The sequence below is a fragment of the Capsicum annuum genome, chromosome 1 (genome assembly GCF_002878395.1).
Source record: "Capsicum annuum cultivar UCD-10X-F1 chromosome 1, UCD10Xv1.1, whole genome shotgun sequence".
Classification (NCBI taxonomy): Eukaryota; Viridiplantae; Streptophyta; class Magnoliopsida; order Solanales; family Solanaceae; genus Capsicum; species Capsicum annuum.
In genome coordinates, this window is record NC_061111.1 from 203,439,036 (window position 1) to 203,466,611 (window position 27,576).

At 34.4% G+C, this 27,576-nt stretch overlaps 3 protein-coding genes across 3 annotated transcripts; all 3 read left to right on the top strand.

Annotated features, from left to right (window-relative positions):
* The first annotated feature begins 4,965 nt into the window (after positions 1-4,965).
* Positions 4,966-10,269, top strand: LOC107874232 (sorbitol dehydrogenase). The gene is made up of 6 exons (XM_016721074.2): positions 4,966-5,311; positions 6,070-6,137; positions 7,186-7,422; positions 7,809-8,099; positions 8,474-8,661; positions 9,938-10,269. Exons 1-6 carry the CDS (start codon positions 5,221-5,223, stop codon positions 10,128-10,130), a joined length of 1,068 nt encoding a protein of 355 aa, XP_016576560.1. The 5' UTR covers positions 4,966-5,220; the 3' UTR covers positions 10,131-10,269.
* A 1,147-nt stretch (positions 10,270-11,416) lies between these two features.
* Positions 11,417-14,318, top strand: LOC107874221 (G-type lectin S-receptor-like serine/threonine-protein kinase RLK1). The gene is made up of 3 exons (XM_047412644.1): positions 11,417-11,702; positions 12,449-12,641; positions 12,737-14,318. Exons 1-3 carry the CDS (start codon positions 11,417-11,419, stop codon positions 14,316-14,318), a joined length of 2,061 nt encoding a protein of 686 aa, XP_047268600.1.
* Positions 12,993-19,941, top strand: LOC107874211 (G-type lectin S-receptor-like serine/threonine-protein kinase LECRK2). The gene has a single exon (XM_016721060.2). The coding sequence runs from the start codon at positions 16,168-16,170 to the stop codon at positions 18,586-18,588; it is 2,421 nt and encodes an 806-aa protein (XP_016576546.2). The 5' UTR covers positions 12,993-16,167; the 3' UTR covers positions 18,589-19,941.
* Positions 19,942-27,576: the final 7,635 nt, after the last annotated feature.

Sequence of the window (27,576 nt, forward strand, 5' to 3'; positions counted from 1 at the left end):
AAATGTTGATTCTAAAGGCCTGTCGACGGACTTATTATAGTACATAAAACTACATATAAAACGATATATTTGTTTACACTATCAATGTATATAAGCTAAATTTGTATGTCATATTGCATGTGTATATTATTCAAAGGAAAAGAATAACAAGAAAACATATGCATCGCTCAAATAGAATCATTTGCCAACTTGACGATAAGAAATTCCAAGCGTAGTGAGAAATACTAATTAAAAAAAATCGTGTACTATATATTTAGAAAAAATAAAAATAAAAAAAATATGCAGCAAAATTTTCCTATATAAAGGCAAAGAGTTCTTGAGTTAAAATCATCAGTAACTTCTTCATTCAAGATATTATTTAGATCTTCTTTTAAAAAAAAAATAAAAAAATTAATGTTTTGCAACATAGTTCTTGGTGGTGCAATGGGGGACGCCGAGCCTATTTCTATTTCTAATTCTAATTTTTTTTTTCAAGGGCAATCTTAAAGTAATGATAAAATTATTTTCATTTGTGAGTTATCAACCACAAATTCAAACCGCGAGATCATTCACTGATGCTTCTTTTAGGATAAGTTAACCCAATATTTGTTAGATTTTCTCATATTGGTTAAGGTGCCTAAATCTATTTTTCTTCACATAGTATGTCAAAGCTAGGTCTACATCCCTATATTTGTGGTTTACCCAATGTCAGACCGTATGTTATGTTATTCACGTTTCAGTTAATTAGACCAGTGCGTCCAATGATGAGGTGTTAGATTGTACCATATTAATTGAATGAAATAAGCCGTTATCTCCTTTTAAGGTCTTGAATAATTCATATCTATGATCTAAATTTGACGATATTAAATTAGATTGAGAGTCTATTTTTCTACAAGTATCCGGTAGAGCTCATGATCAAAAGATAGTCTTATCATTTTGAGAGTCAAACAAGGAATAGGCCGGCCCGGCGTCGTCATTGCACCACTAATAACCATAAGTTGCCTTCTATTTTGTGATTTTGAAGATAAGCTTTTTATGAACATCGTATCTTTACGAATTGAATCAAGATTTCAGGTAGTATGTAATTCTATCCTCAATAGAGAAAATGATAAATAATACTTGAAACATTCTTTTTACATGTAGGTTATTGATGATCTCGGAGGGCCACATGCACGGTTAGATATTTGTATAACTATGATTGATGGATAAAATTACCTGATATTTGTTCCTCGTCAAAGATAACAGGTATTCATAAAATTAATTGAGATGCGCAAAAATTGAATTGAACACCGTCGTTATTTAAAAAAAATGGTTGTACCTTCAAACCTTTTGAATTCTCTAGTGTTCAGCACCTTTAAACCCTTTTCATAGTCTTCACTCCCTCCCACACCTTCCTCATAATTATCCTAAACTAGGTAACATATTCGCGCTTCACGTGTAATAATAATTCATTTCGATAACCCTTTAACTAATACTTTCTCATATATAAATATCAGAAGTGCTAAAAAATCACTCTGCGAGAAAAAAAAAAAGTTTAGACTTTAAATCCAAATATATTGAATTTCTAGAATACTTAATGTAACTTCTGAAATTATACCTTTTTCCTCTTTTATCTTCTTTAATTAAATATTTTTCTTTCTTACTCTATTTTTTAAAATGTCAAATCTTTCTTTCCTCTCTTTTAAATATTAAGCAATAATATTAGCTTACAAAAGAAACTCATATGCGACCATAATAATAATTTGATAAACTTAATCTCAATAATTCTCAGCAGCAACCCACTGCTGCGATCCACTGCACTTTAAAACAATTGATTTCTTAAGTATATTTAGCCATTTTCACATTTCATGCAGTCAAGGATATTCAACTTTATTACAAACTAAGAAATATTATTTTATATCATTTAAAACTCATGTAGTCCATACATCACAATGACTATCAATTATCTCTTGCCTTTTAGAAGTTTTTGATGTCTGCTAGTTATCCGTCACGAAGCTTATCACAAGGTTCATCACTTATGGAAGAAAGAAAGCCTATGAGTACATTTTACGTAATACTTTTGTGAAACAGTAACACTTTTATAGGAATATCAAAGTTATACCGAATTATTAAGGGATCACGATAGATTTTGTTTGTTAAAATTGTCTTGTCGATGCCTCCCGTCTATAAAATAGAGACAACTTATAGCTCTCTTTCTCTTTGACCAAGTTGATCTTGCATCATCTCAAATTCGTTTTCATGATCATCCATCAAATTCTCGAGCCCTAGAACATGTAGAAATAGATAAGCAAGACATAAATTACATTTTTCGAACCTTGGATGTTGTTATACCTTGTCCTTGTTGCCATTTAATCTTTCATGGTAGAATCAATGTATTACTGTTTGCTTCAACAGGAAATTTAGTTCCCACAAAGACTGATTCGTTCCTCTGCATTTCTGCAAAAAAAAAAATCTTGATATTGAGTCAATTTCTGAATTTTTGTGAGAAAAGTTTTTCTTGATATTGAGTAAATCATATTTTCTACGGTGCACGCAAGTTCTACGAGTTCAGCTTTCAATTTCAATGCCTCACAATCACGTTTACTGATTATATTGAAGGCATAACGCAAAATAGCTCTAAACACTTCAACATTTTCATAGAACAAAAGTCATATAGTAATTTGCATTGATTATTGTACGATTACTTATAAGGCAAGTAGTAGAAGCATAACTCATGCCCCTCTTTTTGAATGTGTTTTTTAATGTAATAGCTTTTTTCTACAATATCTGCTCCAACAACTAATTCGTAAAAATGCACCACTCTCAAATGTGATTATAGATCAAGTTCTCAAATAAAAAATAGAGAAAATTAAAATCACCTCTTTCTTTCAAATAAACAAATCGAAGACAAATATAAAACTCTTTTCTCTCTTCAATTTGTCAAAAGGATGATTTGCTAAAAGAAGAAAAAAGGAAAGCTTTTTATGTTATCTGATTTTTAAAATGCCCACTAATCAAAACCTTCTTATTAAATACTTTTTGGTATAATAATTAAAAGAGTACATCTCTTGCACAATAATATTGATAAATATCTATTGCTCGACGTTCTAAATATACAACAGAAAGAACAACAATATAGTGTACTCCAACAAAGAGATTTGGGAAGTGTAAAGTATACGTAATTCATACCATTACCTCACACAAAATAGAGAGGTTGTTTCAGATAGATCCCGGCTCAGGAGATGTTCCAAATATATTCTGACAAATAAATTACTTAATTGTATTTCAATTTAATATCAAGAAAAGATAAATGTCACTTCACTCATCTATTTAATTCAATTAGCTCAATATAACCATCACATACACAATGTAATCTCACAAGTGAAAATAGAAAAAAGTAAAACATATATAGACCAAGCCCTACTTTGTGTGGTAGAAAGGCTGATTTCAGGCAGACCTACCCTCAACTTAAAAAGAAAGATCTACGCGGTGCGAATTCGAATTAGTAAGGCTCAAATGCGGGTACCGAATACCCGATGAAAAATTAAAAAAAAAAAAAGAATCTCAATGTGTTCAATCGCGAAAAAACATGGAAAACTTTTAAAGTTTCGGTTCGCCTGTCATAATTGTATATTGCTTTTCTTTTATGCACAACAATACACAACGTTAAATTGTTAAACAATACAAAAATGGAGAAGAGGTAACAAATATTACACGACCTAAGAGAAATAAGCAAAACAATATATGCACATGAACAACTGAAAATCATGAAGGCATGAGGATATGAGTATACATATCTTACGAATAAGAATAATGTAAAAGAAGAATCGCTCATCTAAAGGCACAATTACCAGCAACGTAAGGCCTGAAATACAAAAAAAATATAGAATAATAAGAATAATAAATGCAAGAGAAACACTAATACAAATACACATGAAAGAAAAACTTAAGAAAACATGAAGTTTCATGCCTTCTTAAAATTGAAATCTTTTAAGTTTTTTATTTGAAATAGCACATATGATGAGTTGAATTCTTCTCCTTTGCTAAATAATTTTGTTTTTCTCTAAGAGTAAGATAAGATTGTGGGACCATGATTTGATTATTGTATTTTTAAGAAGAAGGTTAATAGTAATGGGGAAGGAAAAGGAAAGATTCGGAGTTTTGAAAACTGCTTAATAAAGGGTAATTAATGGATTTTATTAAGGAAAATTAATGGGTGGGATTTAAAAAAAAAATTAAAAGGAATAAAAGGTCGAAAAACAGGAAAAAAGACATACTGACCTTAGAGACATGCATCGTCAGCAGTCTCGTATTTCATTTATATATATATATAGAGAGAGAGATTTACTAGCAATAAATTTAATTTTTAAAAAAATATAATAAATAATAAATGATATTTAATATTAAGAAGTCGTGAGATAAGGATAATTAATTTCGAAATTAATTTAGAAGAGGAGCTTGTTTCATATGTAGTTGGGACAAAATATATGTAATAACTCATTTTGGGATTAGTTATCTCGGGATATAGTGTTTTCTTATCACTCCTTGAGGAAGCGATAACTAATCTCATAATAATAGCTAATCTTGGGATTTATAATTTTCGGAATAACTTGTTTTTCAATCAAACGATCCCTTAAGAACAAAATGGACAAATTTTTTAATCAATGAACGAGTAAAGATGAATAAAGGGAGTATCAGTAGGTGTTTGGTCATCAAAATCATATTTTATAGAGTTGGAATTACAATTGAAGTTTGGATTTGTATTTGCGCATGAATATAAATTGAATATGAAAGAAGTAAAAGTAAAAAAAATAAAAATACATTTTTCTCAAATATAATTTTAAATTATATTTAAAATTTTTATGATCATGCACTATTATTTTTATTGAAATATAATAATATAAAATAATTTTTTTCCAAAAAATTTAAAAATGCTCATAGCCAAAACAACCCCAAAAAAGTCACTTTCAACATAACTTGGGTGGCATCGATTGCAAAAAATGACTTAAAGTAAAACACAAAACCATTATCAAAACAAACCATTTTAATAATAATGCCCCCACAGTATTGATTTGCACAATCTGTATTTTCCTTCCTATCCACAAAAAAAAAAAAAAAAAAGAGTCCACTCCACACCCAAATTGTATAATCATTCATTAATCTTCACAAATATAAATTCACCCAAAAATTAAAAATCAACAAAAAAAATTTCCATTAAAATTAAATATTGAAAATCTTTGATTTACCATTGTTTGAGTAATAATGGGTAAAGGAGGAAGTGATGAAAACATGGCTGCTTGGCTTCTTGGTGTTAACACCCTCAAGATTCAGCCTTTCAATCTCCCTGCTTTGGGTATTTCTTTTTTACTTTTATTATTATGTTTTTTTTTTGCATTTTTCTACTGTTTCTTGAACTTATATATGTTGTAATATGAGAAAATAATTGTGTATGTGGAGTAGCATAAACAGTTTTTCAGAAGTTAAAAAACATTAGTTTTTTTTTTTTTTTTTTTAAAAAAAGAGATAAAGCATCTAGTAACCCCTAAGATCAAATTTTCTACTAGGCACTCCAACTTCACAGCTCCTACTACTCCGAACTAAATTATAGTGTATTTCTGTTGAACTTTTTTAGCTGACGTAGCACATGACCTAGTAACCCTTAAGATCATATTTGCTACTACGCACTCCAACTTCACGGTTTCCTATTACCCGAACTAAATTTTAGTGTATTTTTGTTGAACCTCTTTAGCTGACGTGACACATGACAGTCTTTCACGAGCCTCAGGTGTTTAACTTCACACAAGGTGTCACATCAGCATAAAAGATTGATAAAAATACCTTAACATTGAGTTTAGGGATAATAACACCTTGGGGGTGTGTCGTAGCAACTTGGATGATAATTCAGGGTACTAGATGTTTATCTCAGAAAAAGAAAAAAGAACGCTTTTTTAAAAAGCACTTTTGAGAAAAATATATTTAAAAAGCACGTTTAAAAGCTTGATCGAACATTAATTACTATATAGTAAGTAGTGTTTTTTTCTAAATTTAAGCATTATTATTTACATTTGAATTGTGGTTAAGAACACAGTGACTAACATTGTTACTTCATAGGACCCCATGATGTTAGAGTTAGGATGAAGGCTGTTGGTATTTGTGGAAGTGATGTTCACTACCTCAAGGTAAAATCTTCCTTCTGGTTCACTATTTTGATAGCTCGATTTAGGGGTTGGGAGTGCTCGTGAGGTTCGAACACACATATTGACGCTCAAAGCGTTAAGGTTCCGCATGAAATCCAAAGCACCCAACTATCTTCTTGGTTTCCTGGGTTCTTTTTTGAAGCTTATACTAATTTTTATACCTTTTTTATATAATTATACCTAGTCTGCGTCGGATTTAACGAGTGCTGGAGCACCAAAAAAATGCATGTAGGTCCGCCCGTCTTTATGGTATATAACTCTTGTTAGTATTTAGGTTCGGTGAGTGTTGTGTGGCCTATACTTTGGTTATGTTTCCATTGACTCTACGATGATTATTATTGTGTATAGAGGCCTACCCAAGCATGTAAAAAGAATGAAAGAAACAAACTTGTTGGTACTCCTATTGTTCAAATGTAAAAAATTATGTTATATGGATCCTAACGCTATTATGCTTCTGGTATTGGTATGATTACCATCAATCCTTTTAGAATGTTGTATTGCGTTTTGAAAGGTTAATGTGAAATGCCCAATAGCTATATTATATACATGTTTGTTATGTTGCTCGGACTCTCCAAAAATGCTTTGCACTTGTGTTGGTATCGTTGGAGGATTCTACATGCACCTAACGACATTTTTGAAGAGTCCTAGTAGCGTAGCTGTTTGGTAAGAAAAATGAAGTGTGCTTGCAACGCGAGTGAAGTTCTGTTACATTTTCTTGGGCCACATTGTACATTGTCTGGTTAGAGAGACTACAGAAGTTTTGAGAGCAAAGCAACCACAATTTTGCGTCTGAAATTTAAGGTGTGCATCTGTTGAGTGTTTGGTGTAAATTAGAGTACGTAAATGAACTAGAGCCTATTTCTGAACTTTTAGGCTTTAGATACATTATGGAATCTATTTTCTTTGAGCATCAATTTGGTCCTATACTCGATGAATTCATGTCTTCCTTATACAATAAAAACTTATAGTAGTCTCAAACTTGAGAAACATCAGTTAAGCTTCTAATTGGAAATAAATTTTTGAACTTAAGACCTTGAGATGTGCGGATTTTGTGGTTAAAGAGCCAATGGTGATTGGTCATGAATGTGCCGGGATCATAGAAGAAGTTGGTGGTGAAGTCAAGACGTTGGTTCCTGGAGATCGTGTAGCACTAGAACCCGGAATTAGTTGCTGGAGATGTGATCTTTGCAAAGAAGGGCGATATAATCTCTGCCCTGAGATGAAGTTCTTCGCTACTCCTCCTGTTCATGGTTCTCTCGCGAATCAGGTACAAACCTTACCTACTTCTATCAATTTTCCACATGTCACGTTGATTTCACATTTAATAAGAAGGCACTCATGGCATAGTCACGTGACCTAATCGTTCTTTGTTGGTTTAGTTAGGTTAGAAGTTGGAATAAAAATGTGAGTAGTTTTTAAATCTAGTACCTATTGAACTTCAATAGATTACATAAATAATAGAATTGATATTGAGCTCGTTTGTCCCTCCGAATATAATCGTTAGTGTACTCAAATTTGCCATAGGCTTATTGTACGTGAGGTCACATAAAATTATGTACAGAGGCATTGTGCAGAATGCAGGGCTTACGGAGTGGTAATAAATTTCGACGTTGATAAAAGCTTAAACACTGATCTCTTTTCGTTCACCAACAGGTAGTCCATCCTGCAGATCTATGTTTCAAGCTCCCCGATAATATAAGTTTAGAGGAGGGAGCAATGTGTGAGCCACTTAGTGTTGGTGTTCATGCCTGTCGGCGTGCAAATGTTGGTCCCGAGACAAATATATTAGTGCTGGGAGCTGGACCAATTGGACTTGTCACACTGCTTGCTGCTCGTGCTTTTGGCACCCCAAGAATTGTTATTGTGGATGTAGATGACTATCGTCTTTCTGTCGCAAAGAAGTTAGGAGCAGATGACATCGTCAAAGTTTCAACTAATATTCAGGTCAGGATCCAAATTTCAAAGTTCTTGCAGTTAATCTCCCATGTTTCTTGTGCACTCTCGAGACCGAATATATAGTTTCTTTCATGCATGATAACTGACTTTATTCGTTATAACAACAGTCACAAAACTATTTTGTCTGATTAAAATAACTTAACCGACAGTTACAAACTATAACAGTAAAATAATTGGAAACTTTACCATTATAGTAGTAAAGTTTAGTTGCTTTAATGTGACAAAGTAGTATCGTAACTTTACTGATATAGTGAGTAAAGTTCAGTGACCATTACGAGAAGTTAATCCGTGAATACACAAACATCAAAGTTGAAGATGTTGCCGGTTTTCTTTCCACTTCGCTAACTGGTACTTTTGAACAGGATGTAGCTACGGATATACAGAACATTCAGAAAGCGATGGGAGTTGGAATCGACGTGAGTTTTGACTGTGCTGGCTTTAACAAAACCATGTCGACTGCCCTTGGTGCAACTCGTCCAGGCGGCAAAGTTTGCTTGGTGGGAATGGGACATCACGAGATGACCGTTCCTCTCACTCCAGCTGCTGCAAGGTACAATAACAACTATGCATCAATCTAACTAAGTTGGAGTTGACTATATGAATCTTCACTGATCATATCGCTTTATTTAAGTTCATCACACACCAGTATTATAGGAAGTGTACAATAATGAGTACCATACATATAAATCTCAAACAAGACTAACAGACTATTAGAAAACATATGATCTAAAAGTAAACGTACTAGCCTGATTAAAATAAGGAAAATGCTCTGTTTCCACCCTGAACTATACATGAAATTGACGTGACACACCCGAATTTTAGGAGGGTCCTATTATCCCCTGGACTATTTAAAACTGTATTTTTTGCAACCTTAGTGCCTACGTGGCACATCAGTGAATCAACACTGAAGGTCCACGTAGTCATACGTATGTGCCACGTAGGCACTAAGGTTGCTAAAAATATGGTTTTCATTAGTCCAGAGGTAGTAGGACCCTCCTAAAGTTCGGGTGTGTCTCAGCAATTTCGTGTATAATTCAGGGTGGAAACAAGCATTTTCTCATTAAAATGTATTCCCAACTAATTCGTATTAGTTATACCTATGACGCTCACACTCTTCAAAGTGCTTCCAGGTGTGTGTGTCAGATCCTCCAAGCAGTGCATTTTGTAAGGATCTGGCATGAGTGCGACAATGTTTTGTCGAGAGTCTTTAGCAACAGAGGTTTATATAGATCTTTTTCCCTCTAAAACTTTAATTCTAGAAATGTGAGTTCTCGGCCCTTCAAAGCAAAGCTTTGTTCCTCCCTAGCCAAATTGGGAATTGTTTTCCTTATCTGCTTTATCTCTTTTGGTACCATATCAGGAGGTCAATGTCATCGGAATATTTCTATTCTAGAATATGTGGCCTATGTGTCTTGAGGTCTTAAGAAGTGGAAAGATAGATATGAAACCTTCTTAAGTTAGCGTCAGCTATCTGAATCTTCGTTGACCATATCACTCTATTTTAGTTCGTCTTGGACCAAAATTATACAAAATAGAAAAATAGAAAGCACTAGAAATTCTCTACATTTTCTAATTGGTATTGCTCATCATTATTGTTTTCCCATGTAAGTCGGGGGTCTATCGGAAAAGTTCTCTCTACCCCCACAAGGTAGTGGTAAGGTCTGCATACGTTCTACCTTTCCCAGACTCGACTTGTGAGAATGTCGTTGTTGATAGTTTACCTGCCTAAAACTTTTGTTATTTTTCGCTAACAATGAAGTTATGGTTCGTTCATTTCTGTATCCCTTTTGCCGCGTCACACTAATGTTTCGACAATTGTGGTTCAGGGAGGTCGATGTCATCGGCATATTTCGCTACAAGAATACGTGGCCGTTGTGTCTCGAGTTCTTAAGAAGTGGAAAGATTGATGTGAAACCATTGATCACACACAGGTTTGGCTTCTCTCAAAAGGAAGTTGAAGAAGCTTTTGAAACAAGTGCTCGTGGTGGTGATGCTATCAAAGTCATGTTTAATCTGTAAAAATACAAATGAGAAAATAAGTTTTACCAAATGTTTCTGAGAAATGTTTTATCAAAAAAGATGTTTTATGCTTAAGAGAACTGCTATGTATTAGTTGAAAATGTTTGAGAATGGTGAAATAAAGTAGTTGGTTAACTTATCTAGTAATGAGTTGCTTTATCATGTGTCTAGGGAGCAAGTCATAGTCTGAGTGTTTAAATGAAATTTACTGCCAAGAATGTAAATCGAAAGCGTCTGATGAAAAATACTTTATCATATGGTTAGGGAACAAGTCAATAGTTGAGCGTTTAAATGAAATTTACTAGCAAATTTAAGGAGTTGTGCGTATTAATAACTACTCGATTAATCTTTATTCGCGTGTACTTAAGCTTCTGCCTCTCGCTATATGCGGAGTCAGAATAAGAATCGAACCTGAAAGTATTTATTGCACCAGCATTATAAAAAAATTAATAACTATTAGGAACAAATATAAAAATGTTCATTTTTGTCAAAAATAAAAAAGATAAGCATCCAATACCCCCGAACTATGAACAAAGTTGCTACGACACACTTCAACTTCATGGGGGATCCTATTACCCCTGAACTTTATTTTAGCTTAATTTTGTCACCATTTTGTGTTAATGTGCACCTTGCGTGAAGGACGCGCATGAAGGACTGCCACGTGCCATGTCAACTAAAAAGATTAACAAAAATACGCTAAAATTCAGGGATAATAAAACCCCCATAAAGTGTAGGAGCGTATTGTAGCAAATTTGGTCAAAAGGGGTACTAGATGCTTACATCAAAATAAGAGACCAAACTACTCAAAAATATATCAAGCTGACTACTTTGTACCTACTCCTAAATATAAAGGACCATTTTTGTTATTATCTTACATTAATAAACTCCAACTAATAAAGTACACAAACTTCTAACTCAACAAGTTGTAGTTGACTTGACTATGAAGTCTTCATAGTTCATCTCAATTCACACTATAAATTAACAATTTTCTTTTGCATATAGTTAGTTAGTTATGTTCTTGATTTGTTTAACAAAATGGCAATTTCCTTTTCTTATTTTCTTATAATATTGCTCATCTTTTTCTTTCCATTACATAACTTAGCTCAAAATAATGGCAGAGTAGCTACTAGTAGTTCTGTTAGTGCAACATATGAAAGTACCCCATGGCTTTCACCATCTGGTGATTTTGCATTTGGTTTCCAAAAAGCTGAAGAAAATAAAGACCAGTTCTTGCTTTGTATATGGTATGAAATATTGAAGAAAAAACTATAGTATGGCATGCTAATATGAGTGATTTAGTGCCACAAGGATCGATATTGAATCTTGATCCTCAAAGAGGTCTTATACTTAATGATCCTCAAGGGAATGCCCTTTGGAGAACTGATATAGTTTTTGGTAATGTTGATTATGGATTCATGAATGATACTGGAAACTTTGTTGTAATGGGAAGTGATTCTAGTGGTCCATTGTGGGAAAGTTTTGGAAATCCAACTGATACTTTGTTGCCAAATCAAATATTGGAAAGAGGAAGCTTCCTTGTTTCTCAAAAGTCAGAAGCTAATTTCACTCAAGGTAAGCGTTGAACTGTGTGGCCAACTCATTTGATTGTTTAATGAAGAGTAAAACATCTATTATCCCCAAACTATGATCAAATTTGCTGCGACACACTCCAACTTCACAGGGGTTATATTACCCCGAACTAAATTTTAACGTATTTTTGTCAATCCTTTTAGCTGACGTGACACCTTTTGTCAATCTTCTTAGCTGACATGACACCTTTGACGTGAGCCCCATTTTGTGTGTAAAGGTGCCATGTCAGTAGTGACAAAAATATGCTTAAAGTGAGTTCAGGGGTAATAGGCCTGTGAAGTTGGAGTGTATCGTAGCAACTTTGACCATAGTTTGAGGGAGGTACTGGATGCTTTTCTCTTTAATGTATTATGGGAATTTATCATGAATTGACTAGTTTTATGCTGGCTGACAGACTACCGCGACCCTTGTCCTTTATTTAGGTTTGGGACCGGCAAAGTGAGCAAAGCTCACATAGGTGGAGTTAGGAATATGTTTTAGTCATATTAGTACTTTTGCTTTAGCTCCTACGCTTTTAGGAGTCTTTTTAGCCCATTTATGAGATTTTTATGCCAGTAGATGAACTTAAATGGAGAAACATGGTATTCCTACGGTTGAATCCAACTTGTTTGAGATTGAGGCGTAGTTGTTGTTGTAGGTCTCATCACTCACTCTCACGTGTGTGCCTAGTTCTTTTCCATTAGCGAGGGTGTACTTTTGGATTATTTGATTATGTTATGTCTCGACAGGTAGGTTTTATCTTCGGATGCTTGATAATGGGAATTTGGTGCTTGTTACACAGAGTGTGCCTTCCAATATGGATTATGATGATGAGTACTATAACAGTCAAACTTTCGACTCAACTAATGCAACGAATTCTGGGGACAAGTTGGTTTTTGAAGAGAATGGCGTGATGAACGTATTGAAGAGAAACAATCAAAGGCAAATTCTTACTCCGCGATCCATTCCTTCAGCTTCGCAAAATTATCATCGCATGACACTTAACTTTGAAGGAGTTCTTATTATTATCATTCAAGGATTTCGGATAGCAGTGGCTGGAATGTTTTGTGGTCTCAACCGAACAATATATGCATCGAAATTGATGGAGAGAAAGGAACTGGTGCTTGTGGTTACAACAATGTATGCAATCTTGGTACAAACAATAGACCAGTTTGTAATTGTCCACAAGGATACTCACTGGTTGATCCGAACGATGCTTATGGCGACTGCAAACCAGATTTTTCTATAAGTTGTGATGAAGTTGGGAGGGGTTCACCTGATGATTTTTACAGTTTTATCATGATTCGTGATACTGATTGGCCGAAATCTGACTTTCAGCTAATTAGCCCTTCAACTGAACAAGACTGCCAAAATGCTTGTCTGAATGATTGTTTTTGTGCTGTTGCCATTTATAGAAGCAATAGTTGCTGGAAAAAGAAGCTGCCGCTGTCGAATGGGAGAATAGACACTAATCTGAATTCGAAAGCTTTTATGAAAATAAGGAAAGATGGTGTTCCTGGCCTTCCAATCCCGGGATCTCATCAAAAAAATAGTTGGCGAATATGGGCAATTTTCGCGTCTTCACTCTTAGGAAGCTCCGTGTTGGTAAATGTTCTGCTCATTGGCGTATTCTGTTGGGGATTCTTCCACATTTATAAAAAGATAGTGAACGTACTTCGCCCTACAAGTCATGTGACGGACTCTTTCTGTCATAGTTTTACGTATAAAGAACTTGTAGAAGCCACAGACGAGTTCAAGGAAGAGCTAGGCAGGGGTGCCTACGGGATTGTTTATAAAGGGGTGATGTCTGGCGGTTCAAGAAGCGTAGTCGCTATAAAGAAGCTGGACAGAGTTGCTCATGAGGCAGAGAAAGACTTCATGACTGAAGTAAATGTGATTAGTCAGACTCATCACAAGAATTTGGTCCGTCTGATTGGATATTGTAACGAGGGACCTCATCGTTTGTTGGTCTACGAGTATATGAGTAATGGAACTCTTGCAAGTTTCATATTTAGTGATCCGAGACCTACTTGGAGTCAGAGGACAAATATCGCGATGGGCATTGCAAGGGGACTTGCATACCTCCACGAGGAGTGCAGTACGCAGATTATCCATTGTGACATAAAACCTCAAAACATTCTCCTTGATGACTACCACGTTGCTCGAATATCAGATTTTGGATTGTCTAAACTGCTGAAGATCAACCAGAGTCGAACGGATACTAACATTAGAGGTACAAGAGGCTACGTTGCTCCAGAATGGTTTAGGACTAGTCGAGTCACGGTTAAGGTAGATGTTTACAGCTTTGGTGTACTGCTACTAGAGATCATCACTTGCCGGAAATGTTTGGAGAATGAGGAAAACTATGGAACGGAGGCAATTCTTACGTATTGGGTTCTGGACTGCTTTCAAGAAGGAAAGTTAGAAACTTTGGTGCAAAGTGATATCGAGGGCTTGAATGACAAGAAGCAGCTCGAGAGGTTCGTGATGGTTGGTATTTGGTGCATTCAGGAGGATCCATCGACGAGGCCTACTATGAGGAAGGTTTGTCAAATGCTTGAAGGATCTGTTGGAGTGACTACTCCACCATGTCCATATAATTTTAGCAATACTATTTAACATCATAGGCCTCATTTACGCGCGATTTCCTCCTCTGTATGTATTTCTGCGTTCGAGTTGTCTAGTTCTATTACTTGCTTTCATGTTGAGTATGCATAAAATTGTAGTTATATCCATTATCTCATGCTTGAAGGGCATAAGCAGTAGTACTAGTTTTCATCTTATGCATTTACTAGTGAAGAACTAAGCAAAATTTGGGCAATCTTATAGTCGGGAACAACCTCTCTTGCTTCACAAGGCAGTAGTTAAGGCTGCATGCCCACCACCTTTCCCAGACCCCACTTGTAGGATACATGGAATGTTGTTGTTGTTGTAACCGAGAAATTGCCCATTGGTTACTCGGCTCAACCCTAGTGGGTCCACATGTTTGAAACATGCGGGGATTATGGCCGGCTTCTCTATCCTACTCCCACTTAATACCACTCGTCATGTCCGCAGTAATGAAGCCAGGATTTTTTACTAACGGGGTTCAGAAGTAAACATACGAACTAGTCGAAGGGGGTTCAACGTCTTCTATATATACATAAAAATAATTTTAATCATGTATAAATAGTATAATTTTTTATCGAAAGAATAACTAGTCATATGCGCTCGATCCACATATCACTCGTTGAACTGAAGTCCGGAGGCAACAATTTTTGGGCATCTTAGCAAGAGCGTTCCATCTTTCACTAGGGGTCTCGAGTCTTTTTTCCTTATAGTTCATACTATGCAATGTAAATCTGAATTAGTCGGACTAATGTGTCTGAGGAACTGGAGGGTTAAACCAATAAAATTTCTGATACATACAGACATAGATGGCTATTGCTTATTTGCTAGTTTTCAATGGACCAAGTCAACTTTTTTTTTTAATTGTTACATAATTAACTTATGTGGCTAAAAATCCAAATTATTTTAATCTTATGTGTTCCTATCCAAGGAAAAATCTGTTGACTTAATATGAAGCACTTTCTTTTGAGTCTTGAATGAATCATTAGACTTTTCTTTCCCATTATCTGAATTTTGACTAAGTTTGAATAACATGTCAATTAAACCAATTGCCAAACTCTTTAGAAATGTCAAAAAAAGTAATACAAAATAGGCATCCCTAATTTCCAAGAAGGCAAGAACTCTTTGTTATTACCTAAGTTGCTCGGACTCTTTAAAAATGTCTACGAGTGTGTGTTGGATCCTCCAAAAATAATGTATTTTTGAAGGATCTGATACGGGTGCGGCAACATTTTTGAAGAGTCCGAGTAACTTGAGTTATCACCTTTTTAGATAATGTTGATACAGGTGCAACAAAATTTTTGGAGTCCGAGCAACTTGAGTTATCACCTTTCTAGATAATGTTAGACTCGTGTCTAATAGTTGCTCATATATTTCTCAGCCTACAGATAAAATATCAGACTGTCTGTTTTATGTTTGTAATAACTTATTTATTGAGAATGTGGTCTCACACTTTCTCATAAGATTTTCTATTTTCTAAAAAAGAACCATTTAACAAGTGGATGGCCATGATTTTTGTAACAAAAAGTTTTCTCTTAATTAAAAGTTCCTTGTAGATTGGAAAGTCCTATGTTGTCAATCAAGATTTTGGTTCATAATATTCAAAGCCATCAATCATTTAATAGTGTAAAAGTATTGACTCTCCAATTCTTGAATTCCACTTGTGACTTCAATAACAAACCCCAATTTTCTTTTGTTAAAAGACTATGAGGTATTTTGATTAAGCTTTATAAGCTGGTCAAATAGACTTTATAAGTAATCGCGTAATTGGATAGAAGTGCTGAAACAAGCTTATCGACTATTTAAGGTGGTTACATTTCCATGTTATTGTACTTGTGAAATCCCAAAAAAAACAAAAATAATGATCAAAGTGAGTTTGTTACTTTTTCTCCTACTCAACTTGTTGATTCATATTCCAAATTTTGCATCGTCACAAACCAAAAATGATGTGAAAATTGGATCATCACTCATTGCTGGTGATGATAAAACATCTCCATGGATTTCTCCTAATGGAGATTTTGCATTTGGATTCCAACAACTAGGTAATGAAGATCAATTCCTAGTGTCAATATGGTACAACAAAATACCAGAAAAAACTATAGTTTGGTATGCAAATGGTGATAATCCATGTCCTAAAGGATCAAGAATCGAGCTACTTGCTGATCGTGGATTAGTCCTTACTAGTCCACAGCAAGATGAGACTTTGATTTCTGATCCTTTGATTGGTGTTGTTGCTTATGGTTCTATGAAAGATACCGGTAATTTCGTGGTTGTTAACAAAGATTCTGAAAGTTTATGGGAAAGTTTCAATCAAAGTACAGATACAATCTTGCCAACTCAAGCATTTGCAGAAGGATTCAAGATTTCATCTCGTCGATCAGAGACTAACTTTTCGAGGGGTAGATTCTTGCTCAGGATGTTTAAAAATGGGAATATTGGAATTGCTACTGTGAACTTGCCTAGTGAATATATCAATGAGAACTTTTTCTTGATTCGTAGCTTCGATCAGTTGAATGCAACGAATTATCAGTTGAAGTTCAATGAATCAGGCCAAATTTTCCACTTGGTGAACAACAGCAAAGAGGTTGTTCTATCAAAGGGTGATATTGGACCATCAACACGGTTCTATCATCGTGCCACGCTCAATTTTGATGGCGTATTTACTCTCTATCAGCACCCGAAAGAGCCTAAAAGTACTGATGTTTGGTCTACTGTATGGTCAGTTCCTGATAATATTTGCTATAGTTTTCCTACTCAAAAAGGTACTGGTGTATGTGGATTTAACAGAATTTGCAGACTAAGTATCGACAAAAGACCGGATTGTCAGTGTCCGCGAGGGTTTTCACTAGTCGATCCAGAGGATGATTACAAAGGTTGCATACCGGATTTCGTGCAGGAGTGTGGTGACAATCAAGATAATGCAAGAAATGATCAGGTTGAGATGGAAACTATGACGAACATCGATTGGCCTACAAGTGATTACGAGCAACTTCAGCCTTTCGATGAAGAAAAATGTAAGACAGCATGTTTGAATGATTGTATGTGTGCTGTTTCGATTTTTCGAGAAAATAGTTGTTGGAAGAAGAAGTTGCCCCTTTCAAATGGTAGAGTGGATAATAGAGTGAATTCTAAAGCATTCATCAAAAGAAGGAAAGGTAACATTGCTTTAGAAGATCCTAATACTTCAAAGCCAAACAAGAATCAAGAAACTATCATCATTATTATATCAGTGTTCTTAGGTAGTTCTGTTTTTGTTAATTGCCTACTTCTAGTAGTACTTTCTCTTGTTTTTTTTCTCATTTATCGTAACAAAATCTCAACGTTTGATCGAAATGGAAGTACCATGGATCAAACATTGAGGTACTTTTCATACAAAGATATGTCAAAAGCCACAGAAGGATTCAAGGAAGAACTTGGAAGAGGGGCATTTGGGATAGTCTACAAAGGTGTTGTCGAGATAGGCAGTCCTATTCCGGTAGCTGTCAAGAAGTTGGATCGGATAGTCCAAGACGGAGATAAGGAATTCAAGACCGAGGTGAATGTGATAGGCCAAACACATCACAAGAATCTAGTCCGTTTAATCGGATTTTGTGATGAAGGTCCTCATAGGTTGCTTGCCTATGAGTTCATGAACAATGGTTCATTATCAAATTTTCTCTTTGGTGATCTAAAATTGACATGGAACCAAAGGACTCAAGTGGCACTCGGGATAGCAAGAGGGCTATTGTACTTGCACGACGAGTGCAGCACACAGATCATTCATTGCGACATAAAACCACAAAACATTCTTCTTGATGATCATTATGATCCAAGAATATCGGATTTTGGACTAGCAAAGTTGTTGAGGATGGATCAAACCGAGACTCAAACAGCGATAAGAGGAACGAAAGGGTACGTTGCACCAGAATGGTTTCGAAACATGCCAATCACAGTGAAAGCAGATGTGTATAGCTTTGGTGTTTTGCTACTAGAAATCATTTGTTGTAGGAGAAATGTGGACTTTGATGTTGGTGAAGAGAGAGCAATTTTGACTTATTGGGCTTATGATTGTTACCAAGAAGGTACAATATATGAACTTGTTGAAAATGATTCTGATGCAATTAGTGATAGAAAAAAATTAGAAAAATTTCTAATGGTAGCTATTTGGTGCATTCAAGAAGATTCTTCATTGAGACCTACTATGAAAAAAGTAGTGCTAATGCTTGAAGAAATTGTTGAAGTTCCTAGTCCTCCATGCCCAAATCCTTATAGGACTGAAAATTCTCTTGTAGACGCGGTCTAAGAGAGAATTTCATCAATCCAAAGCACGAAGCATCCTGCATTCGTGCAACTCCAGAGGAAATGTCGCTTCCCGGGGTGTAATGTTATTGGTAGCCTACACTGATGCAAGCATCAATAGCTGATTTCATGGCTCGAGAACCAATGACTTATAGTATGCCTTGTTGATCACTTGTGTATAACAAATTTGCTATTGTTTTCTACTTGTTTATATTGATCTAGGGATAATTATTGTATACATTTTTAATCACTTGTATACATGCATAGTTTAGTGAATATTGTTGTGATTATGATATTGATAAATTCTTTATCTATAGATAGGTAGAGGTTGTTAGTACTCATTCTTTACTTGCAACTTGCTAAGTAGCATACATTAGGGTTCTTGATTTTTCCATTAACTCCATTATGACAATATACAAAATGTTTTGTTTTAACTTCTAATTTATGAGTAGGTTGATATATAAAATGCAAATTTGGGTTAATTTGGGAGGATTGAGTTATCCCTTTACATAATTCATCTTGATTCTAACTCATTTTGACCCGGGAAACCTTTGGGTGGGTTAAATTATGATCTAATAATTAACTTAATCCATTTTGACCTGATCTGCTCATTTGCTAACCCTACGAGTACTCCTGTAAGGGGACACCTCAAGCAATTTCCTACTAGAAAAGTGTTACTGACTTGTTAGAATTTGATTTGACATCAGCAATATTGGCTAAAGAATAGTAATTTTCATATGTACTATAGGAAATTGAAAATTATTACTTTTTGGTGAGTATATGCTTAATTGAAAAACTTACAAAATACTTTAGAGTCGAGTGATTGGACGACTGCATACTTAATGTATACATTTAGGAGGTTTATAGTTTTGGGGTGTGGTGGGGTGGGGGGTGCCTAAAAGTTTTGAGAAAATGCATATAAATCTCGACAGTTTGTAACTTAATTACAGATAATCCCCACATTTTGCATAATTATTGAAAAGTTTTGATTTTGGATTTGTCGAGATACATAATTTGCTCCCGATACATCCAACGAATATACATTTTTTCCTTTATAAAGATCAATAACTAGCCCCCAATACAATTTTTTTCAATTTTGGATCTACCGAGATATATAATACATTCAACAAAGATACATTTTTTCCTTTGTAAAGATACATAATTTGCTCTTGATACATTTTTTCTGATTTGTCTGTCAAGATACATAATTAGACCCCGATATATCTAATGAAGAAACATAATTAGTTGTGATTTTTGTAATTACTTTGTCAGGGTGGAAATTTATGTAAATATGATAAGATAAGGTGTATGTTTATGTTATTTTTTCAAAAATTTTACACACGCCTAGTCTTGGTACTTTAATTTGTAGCCGTTGTAAGTGTATACTCCATTTATAACAATGTATACCAAATGCATAATTAGTACACTCGAGCCATTTCTTAGCGTAAAATTCCTCCTTTTTTATCGTGCACAAATTTAAATTATTTAAATCAATATATTTGAATAGGGAATGATTAAGTAAAAAAAAAAAAAAAAAAAAACAGCAATAGGGTGGAAACTAGAGAAGTCATTTCAATCATCAAAATGTCCTCCTTGCTGAATAAAATGTTATTTCCTTCGTTTTAATTTGTTTGTCTAATTTTTGATGGACACAAATGTTAAGAAAATAAAGAAAACTTTTACATCTTGTTGTCTTAAAATTAAAGATATATAAAATGTACAAAAATATCATTTAATCTCGTAATTCGCGTGGAAAGTTAAAAATTAAGAATTTCAAAAAAAAAAAAAAAAAGAAAGAAAAGACATTGTTTTTAAACGGATTAAAAAAAAAAAAGTAAGACAAACAACTTGAAATCAAAGGAGTATTTTGTTAGAATTTGACATCAAGAATCTTGGTTGCAAAATATTAGTTTTTCCTACGTGCTATAAAAAATTAAAATTTTATTACTTCCTCCGTTTAAAAAAGAATGACTTACTTTTCTTTTTATTCCGTTTAAAAAAAATGACTCCTTTTCTTTTTTGGCAATACTTTAATTTCAACTTTTCACATGACATGTTTAGGACCACAAGATTAAAAGACATTTTGGTACATTTGACACAACTTTAATTTAAGGCCACAAGATTCAAAAATCTTCTTTATTTTCTTAAAATTTATGCCAAATCAAAGTACGTTATTCTTTTTGAAACGGAGAAAGTACTTTTTTTTTTTGGACTACTATTTGTCTAGATTGAAAAACTTATTACAAAATACTATTACTAGATTTTGTTGATAGATTATTGAAAAAGATAAAAGTGAGAGTTTTTAGGATTGATATTAGAAGGTTGAATACAAAATTAATAGGGCTAATGCTACTACTCATCCCTCTCAGACCATCCAAGTTAAGTGGATATCTCCTATTAGAGGTCACTATAAACTTAACACTGATAGGTCTACTTTTGCGAACCTTGGGAAGGTAGGCACTAAGGGTGTCATTAGAAATAAAAATGGAAATTAGGTAGTGGATTTCACCCATAGAAGTCACTATAAGATTACTACTGATGGATCTGCTTTTGTGAACCCTGGGAAGAGAGGCACTAGGGGTGTCATTAGAAATAAAATTGGGAATTGGGTAGTGGGCTTCACCCATAGAAGTCACTATAAACTTAACACTGATGGATTTACTTTTGGAAACCCTGGGAAGGGAGGCACTAGGGGTGTCATTGAAAATGAAAATGGGGAATGGATGGTGGGCTTCACCCATGAAGGTCACTATAAATTTAACACTGATGAATCTGCTTTTGGAAACCATGGAAAGGGAGGCATTGGGTGTCATTAGGGGACTGAGTGGTAAGCTTCACCCATAGAGGTCATTATAAACTTAACACTAATGGGTCTGTTTTTTAGGAATCCTGGAAAGGGTGGCACTGTCATTATAAACTTAACATTGACGAGTTTGCTTTTGGGAACCCTGGGAAAGGGGGCGCTAGGGGTGTCATTAGAAATGAAAATGGGGACTAAGGGTGTCATTAGAAATGAAAATGGGTGCTGGTTGGTGGGCTTCACCCATAGAGGTCACTACAAACTTGACACTGATGAGTCTGCTTTTGAAAATCCTGGGAAGGAAGGAACTAGGGGTGTCATTAGAAATGAAAATGGGTACTGAGTGGTGGGCTTCACCCATAGCATTTTCCGCACTACCAACAACATGGTTGAACTACTAGCTTTAAAGCAAGGTCTGGAGCTAATTTTAGACCAGAGTCTCACACCCTTGGAGGCGGCTCAGGTAATTCACATGATTAGCAATATATCATGTTATAATTCACTTATTGTTGAATACAGATTATTGATGAGGAGGAAGGATAATCCAGTCGTGAAGCATAACTTCAAAGAGCAAAATCAAATAGCAAACCAACTAAAAAATGTTCTATTTTGTAGAACAAACTTGTAATTTAAGCCATTGTATGGTTAATTATGACAAATTCAATCGTAGCAACACGACAACCCCCATTATTATGTAGTTTTATTATTATGATTACATGAATATGCAAGTTTAACCAAAAATGCAATTATTTTTTTTTTTATCATTTGGACTAAATTGGTAAAATATTTTTAAGTAAAAATTGTGTTAGGTGAAATTTCAATTCAAGTCTCGACAATCCGTCGATATTATTTATATCAAAGTGGAGCCAGTGATGGACCATTTAATTTTAAGTACATATATTTTTATCAACATTCTTTTGATGTTGTATCTAGACATATTTTATTTTCTTCCTTCCTTGTTTTTTACTGTTATTTTGGTCTAGGGTGGGGGATAGATTACACAATGAATGTCTTTTTTTAAGTTGACAGCCTAATAATCTGTCTATAGATGGATTTTTTTTTAAAGGAAAACAGTGAAACCAAAAATGATTTATTTTTGTCAGTCTAGAAATTAAAGTCTGGTGACCAATATATTGTTGGTGGCCTAAAATTTTGGGCTATTTTTTTTTTGTAGTTTTTTATGAGTTTCACTTTCATCATCCTGGGGTAGGGGGTGGGGGTGGGGGGTTTCCTATTCTAGGTGGGGTATTCTTATTGAAGTCGACTAAATTTGAATTGACACCAAGAAGTCCCACATTAAAGGGTAAAGTGCCCCCTAAGAAAGGCAATTCCGGAGCCAAGGAGACTCGAACCTGAGATATCGGGTTAAAAATGAAGGAGTACCTGCTACTGCACCACAATCCTTATTGGTCGCGAGAACTAATTTCACGTATGGTCATTTAGTTTTAATTTACTATGTTAAAATCATTAAATTATTTTTCATAATATTTTTTTTTGTCAATTACATACATTAAAATATTACGATAATTACTAAACTATTTTTTGTAATACAAAATTATTCAGCTTTGTCTAGATATTATAGAAAGTCCTATTTTTTGTAATACAAAATTATTCAGCTTTGTCTAGATATTATAGAAAGTCTCTAATAGTGAAAAAAAAGAGGAGATATTTCAAAGATACTAATGCAAAATTGATCAAATAAAGGATTTATAGATGTTATAACCAAGTAAATTATTTTCTTTTATATGTTATCGTGTATTTGGTGGAATGAAAATTTTTAATCTCAACATAAATTATGGGATTGACAAGAAAGTATTTTAAGTAGAATTCCCATAATATTATATACATATTTATCTTAGCAAGAGTTATTGCAGTAGGAAAATTACTTAGAGGATTTGAAAAGCATTGTAATATAGTATAATTTTCAAAGTTTAGTCAAGATTTCACTCATTAAGATTTTTACTCGTCCTGTTTGATTTGGTATTGCTATCGCATTTGATTTTGAGAATTATAATGATATTGCTGAAGAGTATTTTGACAAAGAAAATTTTGAGTCAATGGTATAACACGTTGTCATGGTCTGAGCTAACAAATCGTGCGGACATCATAGTTAGGAGAATCCTTATTAGCCAACTAACATATGTGGAAGACTTTTATTTTAAGAGAATACCAAATTAAATATAACAAGTAAATTAAATATCAATAAATAGTTTTTCAAAAATTTCTTACAGTCATTATCCTAAGACTTGGTTAGATATGTACAAGATCTACCTATTACATAATAGAGAGAGAATAATACAAATAATATAAGGACTCTAACATCTGCCAAGGAGGAAGTATAAAAGTTAGTGTTGAATCTCGTTATTCATCTAGAAACTGCAAACTAACCTACATCTAGTTTACACCCCCAGAAGAAATGTAAAATAGTAGGGTCAATAGGCATCATCGGTGTTAGTCCACATAATCATAAAATAGAATTGAAAAAAAAAAAAAAGAAATCATGACATCTTAATAGAGTATAATTCAACTAAGGTTGTCATATCATTATAACACTTTGCTTATATAAATTACAATTCCCTAACGCTATTAATGAGATTATATTCACCACTAGCATTAATTCACATCATCTACTACGATTCAAAATTAAACCATCACTATTACCCCTTTATTCTCATTACTTTTTTCATTGCCCACATCTATAGGTTCAACCCAGTAATCATAGACAACTCACACTAAATTCTTAGGCTAACAATCAAACGCTCTCTTATACTATTAAAGAATAATAACGAGCCAATCGGGTAAGCCGCATTTACAACAAGTATAAATAAAGCAAGTCGACCAACATATAGCAAGTAAGCTCAGAATTTTACTTTTTTAAGTACATGTAACACGGGGGTTTGGGCTGTAGGTGACAAAAAAATTTTAAAATGAGGTGTAGGTGATACAAGTCTTAATAATTGAGTGGAGGTGACAATTACTTTATTATGGATTAAGAAAGTTGGGTGAGTTTCAGAATATCCCATAAGTTTTTAAATTTACACTTTGATCAAAATATTTACCTAATATAACGGGAAACGGAGAAAAAAAAAGCCGTCTTTCTCTCTCTTCTCATCCATTGTTGTTTTCTCTCTCTTAGCAATTTTTGTTGTTCATTGTTGCTGCTTCTTTATTCATCATCTTCTGCTTCATTATCATCATTTTATACTTCATTATCATCTCCATCTTCTTGTTGACCGTTTGTTGTTGTTGTTGTTGTTACCACTATTGTTGCTATTTGACCAATTTTTTAGGTCAAATTTTATTTCGTACATCACTTTTCACCTTGACATTACTTCATAGGAGACTTTGGTAAGTCAAATTATGATTTTTAGTTGAATTTGTCATCTGAGTAATTGTTATTGTTCTGTTTTTTAAACAATAGATAGCACGTGAACATGAATGCAACATAAGAGTTATCTATTTAAACAGATCTATTTCAACGGAAGAATCATATATTGGATTCATGTTTATGGTTCTATAGTGCTGTAACATGAATCGAACAGATGGGTCATCTATTGCAACATATTAGTTATCTGGTGCAACATGATAAAAATCTATTGCAACAGATTAGTAACCTATTACAACAGAATCTGAACTGAATTCCAACAGACGTGTTGTCTGTTGTAATAGGGTAAATATCTATTGCAACAGATTATTAACCTGTTGCAATAAAACCTGAACTTGATTCCAACAGACGATAAATATCTATTGCAACATATTAATAACCTATTGCGATAGAACCTGACCTCGATTCCAACAGATCGTCATTTGTTGCAACAGGTAAGTCATCTGTTACAATAGGTTAATTATTTGTTGTAATATGTCACTCATCTGTTGGAATCAACTTCAAAGGTGCCTCAGTATTATAACATCAATCCCAACAGACGCTTCATCTGTTGCAACAGATATATAGTCTGTTTTAACATATGATTCACCTTTTACAACAGAGGACTCTTTGTTAAAATCAGCTTTAGGAGCGTAACATGAATCTTGATAGGTAAGTAGGATATTGCGATTACTTACACATCTGTTGGGATTCATTTACAGTACTATGAAATCACTATTAACTTTTTGTTACCAAATGACTTTATTTAGGTATCACTAATGGAGGGATCAATAACAATAGGGGTGGATTGTCATGGTCAATGGATCGAGAAGGGCAATCAATATACATGGCGTTGGAAGGTGGGTGAAATGATAGAGACGGTAGCTATGACAATCCAAAGTGATGTTTCGTATGATGATTTTGTGAACTTAATTTTCAACTATTGTGGACTGAATTTTCAACCAGAAGAACTCATCATCAGCTACATGCACAGCTCCTTTGAAAATCAGAGGGCACTGTCTTTCAAGATAATCGATCAGAATTGGTTGCGTGCTTATCTTAGTTATTCATTGAATCCAGGCCGGTGTTAAGGATGTATGTGGTTGAAAAGACGAGAGAGAATGAGAACCAGAACGTAGAAGAAGAAGAACAACAAAACATATTTGATGATAGGTTCGATGATCTAGACATAAATATTCCAGATGATGATCAAACACCTACACCCGTTGATGTAATCCATATAGTGTGCAGTTCTTCTTGATCAACACAGCCTAGTAATCTTCAAGACGACGGGACTGGCATATTCAAAAGAATGTCATTCAAGAAAAAGAATGAACTATCTATGTAACGCTCCGAGCCTGGTGCTCAAAATGCTACACGGTGCTCATGACCCCGAAGGACCACAAGCTAACCCATGACTGATATCTGTACCTTTACACTATATTATATGATATAATAATGCAGAAACACGCACTGAAAGGCCATAAGGTTCAATACTGAATATGATCTGAATGATACAACATTTATGTGGGGTAATAGAATACCCAAAACCAAATTGAACATACTGAAATCTGAAACATGATAGTCTAAAAAGCCTCCAACTAACTGAACTATTTGAGTAAGGAGTTGATGGGACATGTCCTCAACTAACTCCAACTAATAAACTGATTAATGAGATAATAAGGAAATAATCATGTCCTCGAAAGATAAAGAATCACTTCTAACTCTATTTGTGGATATTTGGAATCTACTGTTGCTCTAGAGCTCGTGTCTCTGAACCTATGGTATAAGATACCATAGCGCAAATGTGTCAGTACTTTGAATGTACTGGTATGCATGTGAGGTAAGCTGAATGCATGGGGTTCATATGGGTGAACAATAATAATAACTGACTAACTATCATGAGCGTGAGAATACATGCATGAGACATAACAACTGATACTAATATTGTGATAATATGATTACTGCATCTGAATATAACTGATAACATGAGTGACTATATCTGATAGTCTTGAATCTGATAGAACTATCTGAGTTCCATACTGTATCTGAGTTGACTGTATCTGACAGCCCTAAAATCTGAAGAACTATCTGAGTTCTATTACTGAGACTGATTGACTATATCTGACAGTCCTGATTCTGTAACATAAAACTGTGGGAAGTAGTTAACTAACCGACATGCCTCTGATACGCTATTATGGCTGAGTTGAGGTCCAATCTGTAACCCCAATTAGAAGGTTGTCAATACCGCGCCACCGGTAAGGAAAAGCTGTGGGCGACCCTCATCTGATAGTGTCCCCTATACGAGAATGGTAGGGCCCTTATCTAACAGTGCTTATCTACCTCATCAACCCTCATCGAACAGTGTTGATGTCTCAACCTATGCTGGCTACACAGTTCTGGAATGCAAGAATGACTTCTAAGAATCATACCCTCATCTGATAGTGTGTGTTCCCATCCTTGGGTTCATTCGATGCTAATTCCTACTCCCATTTGAATAGACTCTGAACATGATTTACTGAACTGAACATGAGCTAAGTTACTGAATTTTGTTGACTGATGGAATACTACTAATATCTGACAACTGACTGAGTTCATGAGATCATGGAGATTTTCTGAGTCATAAGACTGTCTGAAGTCTAAAGATTCATAGCTTAACTAAGAGTATCGTGAAAACATGACATGGCTCTAGGCACACAACTAATGTTTCGGGTACGAGTACCCCCAGGAATTGATGAAAGGAAACTGACCAAGCATAACTTACTTGAACATATAACTAATATCATAATCCATAATACATTTATAGAAACATTTCATCAAAACATGTG

What these genes read in the sequence shown, in the direction of transcription:
- LOC107874232 (XM_016721074.2), top strand. Translation starts at nt 5,221, where the DNA reads ATGGGTAAAGGAGGAAGTGATGAAAACATGGCTGCTTGGCTTCTTGGT. An exon ending in ATGGTTCTCTCGCGAATCAG is followed by an intron (nt 7,423 to 7,808) that starts GTACAAACCTTA and finishes GTTCACCAACAG; the next exon opens with GTAGTCCATCCTGCAGATCT. An exon ending in CTCACTCCAGCTGCTGCAAG is followed by an intron (nt 8,662 to 9,937) that starts GTACAATAACAA and finishes ATTGTGGTTCAG; the next exon opens with GGAGGTCGATGTCATCGGCA.
- LOC107874221 (XM_047412644.1), top strand. Translation starts at nt 11,417, where the DNA reads ATGAGTGATTTAGTGCCACAAGGATCGATATTGAATCTTGATCCTCAA. An exon ending in AGAAGCTAATTTCACTCAAG is followed by an intron (nt 11,703 to 12,448) that starts GTAAGCGTTGAA and finishes ATGTCTCGACAG; the next exon opens with GTAGGTTTTATCTTCGGATG. An exon ending in TTGAAGAGAAACAATCAAAG is followed by an intron (nt 12,642 to 12,736) that starts GCAAATTCTTAC and finishes TTATCATTCAAG; the next exon opens with GATTTCGGATAGCAGTGGCT.
- LOC107874211 (XM_016721060.2), top strand. Translation starts at nt 16,168, where the DNA reads ATGATCAAAGTGAGTTTGTTACTTTTTCTCCTACTCAACTTGTTGATT.